Source organism: Mandrillus leucophaeus, unplaced genomic scaffold, assembly GCF_000951045.1.
Source record: "Mandrillus leucophaeus isolate KB7577 unplaced genomic scaffold, Mleu.le_1.0 Scaffold120, whole genome shotgun sequence".
Lineage (NCBI taxonomy): Eukaryota > Metazoa > Chordata > Mammalia > Primates > Cercopithecidae > Mandrillus > Mandrillus leucophaeus.
Window position 1 is genome coordinate 103,964 of NW_012100321.1, and position 9,378 is coordinate 113,341.

General features: G+C 52.9%; 1 protein-coding gene and 1 long non-coding RNA gene across 3 annotated transcripts in view; both read left to right on the top strand.

Moving 5' to 3' along the window:
• The window catches only part of LOC105531495, a 1,996-nt gene extending 993 nt beyond the window's left edge, over window positions 1–1,003 (top strand). Inside the window, exon 2 of the long non-coding RNA XR_001004818.1 lies at window positions 14–1,003. This is a non-coding gene — a long non-coding RNA (uncharacterized LOC105531495). The remainder of the gene's footprint in view (window positions 1–13) is intronic.
• Window positions 1,004–4,852: 3,849 nt separating this feature from the next.
• PPP5C (protein phosphatase 5, catalytic subunit) overlaps window positions 4,853–9,378 on the top strand; it is a 53,935-nt gene continuing 49,409 nt past the window's right edge. For both annotated transcript variants that reach the window (XM_011969461.1, XM_011969462.1), the window contains exon 1: window positions 4,853–5,076. In XM_011969461.1, the coding sequence (XP_011824851.1) occupies window positions 4,956–5,076 (121 nt within the window). In that variant the 5' untranslated portion in view covers window positions 4,853–4,955. The remainder of the gene's footprint in view (window positions 5,077–9,378) is intronic.

Consider the following 9,378-nt stretch of genomic DNA (forward strand, 5'->3'; position numbering starts at 1 on the left):
CCATGTTGCCCAGGCTGGTCGCGAACTCCTGAGCTCAAGCAATTCTCCCTCCTTGGCCTCACCAAAGTGCTGGGACTGCAGGCATAAGCCACTGAGCCCAGCCAGGCTTTTTCTGATTCTGTGCCTTATTCTATAAATTCCTCTGCTTCTAAGCCTCACAGCTTCCAGCTGTCTTTGATATCAGATCCAAATTCTTCTGGTTCTATAATTCAGCCTCCAAATGCTTCTGATTATGGAATCTAGACTTTTCCCTAAAGATTCCTCTGGTTCTGAATCTTATAACCTTAACTCTCTAATTCCAGACCCTACCCTCCTAAATCTATTCTGGGCTTCCCACCCCACTGCACTTACCCCAATTCCTTCCTTCAGTCTTAAGTCTTCCCATTCTAGACCCCTACCCTCTAGGCTGTGCTGCTCCTGGACTTCATGCCTCTCCATTCTCATTGCCTACAATCTCTGTGCCCCAGAACCGCCTCCACTTCCCACCCCAGCCCTCCAGACATGCACTTACCTTGACTTTACCCCACATGTTTGGGGCACCTGGGGCTCCCTCACCCCTTGGGTGGTTTGCAGTCCGAAGACTTCTCCAGCCGCACAGGCACACGCACAGGCACGGCACTGTCTGCATATTGCCGGGTGGGGAGAGAGGCCAGGACCCCTCAGCTCTCTGCCACCATCTATGTGCCTCCCTTACCCCCCAGCTTTCTTTCTGCAAATGGTGCTACTCTTGGTTTCCCACAGGAAAAGGCCTCCCCCTTCTTAGCCCCATTTACCACCTTTGTGGAAGGCACTGCTTGCTCTGTTTCATCAGGGGGTGGCCTATCCAGATTGGTGCTATGGGGGGGTGTGACCCCTACCTCCTCCCTCTGGAGGTGATGTGGATCCTCAATGGAGGGAATTGTGCTGGGCTAGGGAAAGGGGAGGGACTAGACCGGACACACTGGCTCTGAAACTCACCAATCTCTATACCACCATAAAGACCTCACCTTGGTAGGCACCAGAACTCTGTGTGTTGACTCATCTTTTGGATCTCCTCTGGGAGTGTGGGTGCACTGGTGGCTGAGTGTCTTTTTTTTTTTTCCTTCCTTCCGTTCTCTCTCTTTCTTTTCTTTCTTTTTTTTCTCTTGGAGTCTCACTCTGTTGCCCAGGCTGGAGTACAGTGACACATTCTCTGCTCACTGCAACCTCCACCACCCAGGTTCAAGCAATTCTCCTGCTTCAGTCTCCCAAGTAGCTGGGATTTTAGGCGTGCACCACCACACCAAGCTATTTTTTTTTTTTTTTTTGGAGATAGAGTCTGGCTTTGTCACCCAGGCTGGAGTGCAGTGGTGCGATCTTGGCTTACTGCAAGCTCCGCCTTCTGGGTGCACACCATTCTCCTGCCTGAGCCTCCCGAGTAGCAGGGACTACAGGCACCCACCACTGCACCCAGCTAATTTTTTGTATTTTTAGTAGAGACAGGGTTTCACCATGGTCTCAATCTCCTGACCTGGTGATCCGCCAGCCTTGGCCTCCCAAAGTGCTGGGATTACAGGCATGAGCCACTGTGCCTGGCCCTAACTTTTGTATTTTTAGTAGAGACAGGGTTTCACCACGTTGGTCAGGCTGGTCTGGAACACCTGAATTCAGGTGATCAGGTGATCTGCCTGCCTCGGCCTCCCAAAGTGCTGGGATTACAGGCATGAGCCACCATGCCCAGCCCTTTCTTTCTTTTGAGACAGGGTCTCACTATCTCACCCAGGCTGGAGTGCAGTGGTGTGATCATAGCTCACTGCAGCCTCCTGGGCTCAAGCAATCCTCCCATCTCACCCTTCCCGGTAGCTGGGACTACAGGTGCATGACACCAGGCCCAGCTAATTATTTTCATTTTTTTTGTAGAGACAGAGCCTTACCATGTTGCCCAGGCTGGTCGCAAACTCCTGGGCTCAAGTGATCCTCCTGCTTCAGCCTCCCAAAGTTCTAGGATTATAGGCTTGAGCCACCATGCCAGCCCCATGTCACTTTCTGATTCTGTGTATCTGTGTGTGTGTGTGCATGCACGAGTGTGTGCACATTGTCATTCTGTGTATGTGTATGGGTCTTTGTGACATTCTGTGAACCTGTGTTGTGGGTTGTGGGGGAGTTGTGATTCCTTCTACAAGTGCATATTACTGTCTGGGTGAAATGATTCTGCCTTATGTGTATTTCTGGTTACTTTGGGTTTCTGTGTTTCTCAGTGTGGAAGGTGCTGTTTTTTGTTTTGTTTTGTTTTTAACCTGTGTATGTCTGTGTGATGTGATTCTGCATACATGTGTGGGACTGCTTGATGCTGTAATTCTGGGTACCAATGTGTGTCTGTGTGACATGATTCCCCATAGTTAAATGAGCATGTGTGTGCAAGAGTGTGTGTCCGTGGACTCATGTGCAGGTGGGTGCCTCTGTTGTCATGTATGTCACTCTTATAACCCCCCATACAGGGTTGCACATAGGAATCTCTTCAAGGGAAGAAAAACACTCTCAAACCTTTGCACTTCCTGTTCCTTCTGCCTGAAATGCCTCTCTCTCTTCCCCTCCTCCCCTCACTTGGTTATCTCCTACTCATATTTCACATCTTGGTTTAGGTACCAGCTACTCCAGGAAGCTTTCCCTGCCTGCTCCAATTGGGTAAAGTGCCCCTAAAAGCTCACCTCGGAAGCCTCCTCCCATCACAGCACTAGGCACTCTGCCCGACTCTGAGTATTGTTTGGTTTTGTTTGTTTGTTTGTTTTTTGAGACAGAGTCTCACTCTGTGGCCCAGACTGGAGTGCAGTGGCATAATCTCGGCTCACTGCAACCTTTGCCTCCCAGGTTCAAGCAATTCTCCTGCCTCAACCTCCCTAATAACTGGGACTATAGGTGTGCGCCATCATGCCCAGCTAAATTTTTGTGTTTTTGGTAGAGACGGGGTTTTGCCATGTTGGCCAGGCTGGTCTTGAATGCCTGACCTCAAGTGATCTGCCTGCCTCGGCCTCCCGAAGTGCTTCGATTACAGGCATAAGCCACAATACCCAGCCTACTTTGAGTATTTGTGATGGAGTGAATATGAAAGCACGACTCTGTGTCAGGCTCCCTGCCAAATGCTGTACTCGTGTTACCAAACTCTCCTCTAACCCTGTGTGATGGGGATAATTATTATCCCTGCTTTACAGAGGTTGGAACTGAGGCTTAGAAGAGGGTGATCACTTGCCCAAGGTCACAGAGTCAGGAAAGGATTCTGCTGGACTCAAACCCAAAATTCAAATCCATTATGGCAGCCTCCTTTTCCCCCAGCCCCCAAACAAACAATACGAACAAAGAACACAAAAGCAACATTTACTAAGCCACCAAGATGGGCTCTGGCACCTACAGAGGCAGTAGAGTGGCAATGAAGGACACAGGAAGTAGATAGGATTCCTGATCCTGGCTCTGTCACCTTCTTATGTTGTTGTGACCTTGGTCAAACACCTCTGCAAGTCTGTGTCTTTATCTGTAAAATGGGGATGATACTAATATCTGCCCTTTAGGGTGATTGTTGGTTGTGCTGGGGGCCAGTGGGAGAGATGGGGATGGGCTAACAAGAGGTTTGGGAGTGGAATAGATAGGTTTGGGAGTGTGCTTCCAGGAGGGTAACCAGAGCCTTACAGGACTTAGTGCTACATGAGGGCTTAGAAAGGACAGACTGGAAGGGTGTACGGCAGATGGGGGTTGGGGAAGGGGTGGAATCTGGAGATTAGACTATTCAGCCTGAGGTTAGACTATTCGGGGTCTCCTAATCAGGAGTTTGGGTTTTCTCCTAAGGGTGCTGGGGCCATGGAAGGCTGGGAGTGAGGGTGTGCCATGGTTTTATCATTGTCTTAGAAAGATCCCTCGGCCAGGTGCAGTGGCTCACTCTTGTAATCCCAGCACTTTGAGAGGCCGAGGTGGGCAGATAGCTTGAAGTCGGCAGTTCGAGGCCAGCCTGGCCAACGTGGTGAAACCCCGTTTCTACTAAAATACAAAAATTAACCGGGCGTGGTGGCAGGCACCTGTAATCCTACTCGGGAGGCTGAGGCAGGAGAATCGCTTGAACCCCGGGAGGCAGAGGTTGCAGTGCGCCTAGATTGCGCCACTGCACTCCAGCCTGGTCGACAGAGGGAGACTCCCTCTCAAAACAAAACAAAATAAAACAAAACCAAACCTCTAGCTGCCATGTGAAGGGTAAATGAGGGAGGCAGAGTGCATGCAATCAACGCTGTGATCTCAGACAAGAGAATCTGTAAAAAGGCAAACAGGAGAGTTTATTTGAAGATTCAGGATTTGGGAAGCTGAACACAGGAGGAAAGGGGATGGTGCAACACACTTCTGAGCCTTGCTCAGGACTTGAAATCCAGAGTGCCTTCATTTAAAAACTCAGAAACACCCTCAGGGTTGGACCTTTTTTGGCTTGAGAAGCCACCCATTTTCCAGAGATGGGTAACTGAGGCCCTAGAGAGGAAGGGAAGATTTGTTCAAGGTCACACAGGTAGCTGACAATAGGGCTCGACGCCCGGGTCCGGCTCCGCGTAGGGCATGGCGCTGCCTTGCAAAGCAGCCACACCCGCCAGCGACATTCACAACCCACCCCCTAACCCTAGCGGACAGCAGGGAAATCCCACTTTAAGAACCGAGAAACTTTTTACAGCCTTGGAACACGGTAACTCTGGGAGCAGAGGCCACACCAGCTCTGTTTCCCCGCACGCCCCTTCTCTCATTCCCTATTGGCTATCTCTACCAAGGGTACCGTCCGGGGACCCTCTGGTCACCTTGTCCTCCGCGCGCTCTATGGCGAGAGGGACCTGCGCAGGCGCGTGAAGGGCCCCTTCAGGGCCCGCGCTTTACGACACTTGTGCGGCAGCGGCGGCGGCCACCCGGCGCTCCTTCGCGACGGTTCGGCCGGGTGCCGCTGGCGGCCGTTGCCAGGGTAGGGGTCGCTTTGCGGCATGGCGATGGCGGAGGGCGAGCGGACTGAGTGTGCTGAGCCCCCCCGGGACGAACACCCGGCTGATGGCGCTCTGAAGCGGGCAGAGGAGCTCAAGACTCAGGCCAATGACTACTTCAAAGGTGCGCCCGCCTAGCAGGGAGGGTGGACAGCGGCTCAGGCCGAGGGGTGCCGGGCCCGCGCGGAACCATGGCAACGCGGAGCTGCAGCCTGGGCGCGGGGCAGGCACTACCAAGTGACTGGGCGTGGGGAGGCCCAGGATGGCGCTACCAAGGGGCGACATAGGGGGCTTCGGAGAGTGATACCTAGGAGTGGCGTGCGGAGCGGGTGCTACTCAGTGGAGAGACTGAGGAGGGCGCCACCAATTGTGGGGCGAGAGGGGGACTGGAATGAGGGCGCTACCAAACGTGAGGCCTGTAGAGGGCGCTACCAGGCAGTGACATGTGGTGGGGGAGTGAGTGATGGCGCTACCAAATGGGGAGTCCTGGGGTGGGTGCCGCCAAGTGGGGAGTAGAGGAGGGACAGTCCCAATAGAGGCGGCAATCGTGGGGGTGGGGAATGGATCATTAGATGGGGGGAACAAGGAAGTAGGAGATTTGGGCTGACCCGAGGAAACGGAATGTGATGGTCGGGGTCTTGGGAGTAGGGGTGGGGATCCCCAAGAATAGTATCACTTAGAATATTGAGAAAGAGTCAAGTGTGGGGCACCCATTCATTCATTAATTCAACAAATATTTATTGAGTACCTGTTGTGTGCCAAGGACTGTGCTTGACTCTAAGGATATAGCAGTGAAGGAGAGAGATGTGGTCCTGTCCTTAGCTTGTAATTTTGCAGGTGAACCAGACGTGAAAAAGAAAAAAAAAAAAAAAACATGTAAATAAGTAAAATACTTAAATTGTGATGAGTGCTTTGAAAGCAAACCAACAGCGTGATGAAGTAGAGAATAAGGGTTGGAGGCTACTTTAGATAGGGTAGTGGGGGAAGGCCTTACTGAGCAGGAAGCATTTAAGCTGAAACTCACAGAGGAAGAACTGGAGAGGAGTGTTCCAGGGAGTTAAGGCAGCCTGTACAAAGGCCCTGGGGTGGGGAATGAAAGGACACTGGCATGGCTGGGGCTTTTGCTAGTTAGCGGGAGACCAATAGCAAGATGAGATTAGGACAGAGGGCAGATCATGCAGGGTCTCCCTGAGTCATTGCAAAGAGCAGTTTGGAATTTTTTTTTTTTGAAACGGAATTTCACTCGTGTTGCCCAGGCCTGAGTGCGATGGCGCAATCTCAGCTCACTGCAACGTCCGCCTCCCTGGTTCAAGTGATTCTCCTGCTTCAGCCTCCCGAGTGGCTGGGATTATAGATGCGTATGCACACCACCATGCCCACCTAATTTTTGTATTTTTAGTGGAGACGGGGTTTCGCTCTGTTGGCCAGGCTGGTCTCGAAACCCTGACCACAGGTGATCCGCCCACCTCAGCCTCTCAAAGTGGTGGGATTACAGGCGTGAGCCACCACTCCTGGCCCTACAGGAGGACACACTGAGTAAGTAAATGGGACAGTCTGGACTGGAGAAGAATTTGGGTGTGATCGAACTATGGTTGGGAATGGATGAGATAATCTAGTAAGAGGGTCTAGAGAGGGGACTTAGGACAGATCCTGAGTGGAAGAGGGGGAGGCTAAGGAGGACCACTTAGTGAGGTGGAAAGGAAGCCAGGAAAGGTGTCGGGAAGGCGGAGAGAAGAGAGCACTTATAGAACAAGGAGCTGGTGCCCTGAGTCCGATGCTGCCAAGGCGAGCACTGGCCATTGGCTTTGGCTCCGTGGATGCTGATGGTGATGTTGACAGGAGCAGTTATTGGGGAATGACGGGGCTGGTGCAGCCAAGAGGGCGCTGAAGAGTGAATGGGAAGGGAGGGAGTGGAGAGAGCAAATGTTAAGTGTTAGGAGTATTGGTTCTGAAGAAGAGTGGAGAAATGGGGGAGGGTGGTAAGAAGTGAACGTGCGCAGGAGTTCAAGAGCAGCCTGGCCAACATGGTGAAACGTCGTCTCTACTAAAAAATTAGTCGGGTGTGGTGGCACACACCTGTAGTCCCAGCTACTGGGGAGGCTGAGGCAGGAGAATCGCTTGAACCTGGGAGGCAGAGGCTGCAGTGAGCCAAGATCACGTCACTGCATTCTAGACTGGGCAACAGACAGAAAAAAAAAAAAAAAAAAAAAATGCAGTGTCAGGGGAAGATGGATTTTTTTGTAAGGATGGAAGAGAGTAGAGTCCAGTAGAGATGGAGAATTGATTCTGCATGTGAGAGGGGAGACTTGCAGCAGCAAAACCCTGGAGAAGGTGGAGGTGGAAAGGATCTGGACCCCTGGAAGAGAGTTGGCCTCCAGCAGGAGCAGAAGCAAAGTATGGAGAAGTTTGATCTGGTGGGAGCCATGAGAGGGAGGTAGGACCAGTGAGAGATGAGGCCAGAGGTAGAACCTTGGAAGTCAGATTGGGGAATGTGGGTGTCATCCTGAGGGTGGTCGATGCCATGGGATGTTTCAAGAGTGGGGTGCCGTGGTTCAGTTACCATTCAGAAAAGATCCCTGGCTGCCATGCAGAGACTGGACTCCAGGGTAAGACAGGAAGGAGGCTAGATTAGTGGACAGGTGAGGGGTGGTGATCGCCAACCAGGCTAGAGGGACAGAAATAGATTCAAGAAGTGTTTCAGAGAGGAAGTGAGAGTGGCTGCCTGGAGAGAGGGTAGACGGTACTCCAGGCAGAAAAAAAAAAAAAAAACAGGTGGCAAAGGCCCAAAGGTGAGCGGAACCTGGCATGGAGGCCGTGAGTAGGAGGCTGCAGGAGGTTACGATGAAGCTGCGGGGAGCAGATTGCGCAGGGCTGTGGGAAGGAGAGAGGGCTTTCTGGGGTGGGATGGTGGGGGGATGGGGCTCTGGGGAGCCCTGGGAGGTTCTGAGTAGGGAAAGGACAGGGTCAGGTGTGTGCTTTAGGAACACCCCTCTGGTGGGGCAGGAGAAGAGACTGTGAGGCCAGGTAGAGGCTGAGCCAGGAACCTGGGTAGGAGAGGCCAGGCCAGGGCTGGGTAGGGCTGGGTGGGGCTGGAGGGTTAGAAGGGAGTGGCTGGATCTGAGAAATGTTCAGGAGGCTGACTTGGCAAAAGAAGCGAAGTGACTGCCAGGCTTTGGGAGCTGAGGGATCGGGAGGAGTCCAGGATGAGGCTCAGTCTCAGCTGGGTGATGGGGTGGAAGCTGGACTTCCCTGTGATGGGAGCAGCCTGCATGAGGGTTGCTGCTCAGGCCGTGTCAGAATTCTGGGCCACAGCTGCCATTGGGAGGAGCCCGTTGTCCCCCAGGACCTGGGATCCAGGCTCTCAGGAGTCCTGGGGCTGGGCAGGCAGCCAGAGGGGCCTGGCACTGAGCTGTTACAGAGGAGAACGGCCCTGCTGGCCCAGGCCCCTCGCTGTCTGGCAGGCAGTAGCAGGCACAGCGCCCCAGGCTCCAGGGCTGTGGGAATAGCAATAAAAAGAATAATTACAGTTCACCTTAATTGAGCCTTGTGGTGGCCAGGTACTACACCGTGGGGTTTAATCCTGCCCGGAGGCTGGGAGATGGCTAGGAGTGGCCCTGTTTATTTTATAAAGGAAGCAAGGCTCAGAGAAGTGAAACCACTTGCCCAAGGTCAGAGTGTGTGAGCAGCAGGGCCCGGATATCCCCTTCCTCGCCACGTGCTTGGCTCCCATGTTCAGCTTCCTCCCAGAGCCATACTGGCCCTGTTGAGGAGAAGAGGGGCCCCAGCAGGGAGAAGAGAGGTCCCGGGGCTCAGAGGACTGTCCCCTCAACTGTGGCTGATTGCTCTGTAAGTTCAGGCCTATTCCAGAAATCCTGGGGGCAGAGCCGGGTCCCCGTCTCAGGTCTGAGTCAAAGGGAAGTGTCTCAACTGTCTTCCCCTCTCTCTGGGCCTCCGTGCCCTGCTTCTGTAAAATCGGGGGTGGGGGCTTATGCTTAACCCCTAAAGAGGCTCCAGGTCTAAGAGCTTGTGGGGAGGGAGCAGGCCACGGTTGAGAGCTCAGGCTGCCTGGGTTCAAACCCTGTGTCTTTCTCTACATGGTTGATGACACCTGGACAAATGATTTAACCTCTCTGGGCCTCTGTTTCCTTGCATCTAAAATGGGGAATGTCTTGAGGCTTAAATATGATCCTGTTTGTAAAGCACATAGAACAGGGCCAGGATATGGCATGTGGGTCGACCCGTGGAGTACTGGCTCCTCCCATTTCCTCTTCTTCCCTTCATTTAGTCACTTATGCATTCACTTCTTTTGCCCGCTTCTTTTGCTGCAGCCAGTTTTCTTTTTTTTTTTTTTGAGACGGAGTCTTGCTCTGTCGCCCAGGCTGGAGTGCAGTGGCCGGATCTCAGCTCACTGCAAGCTCCGCCTCCC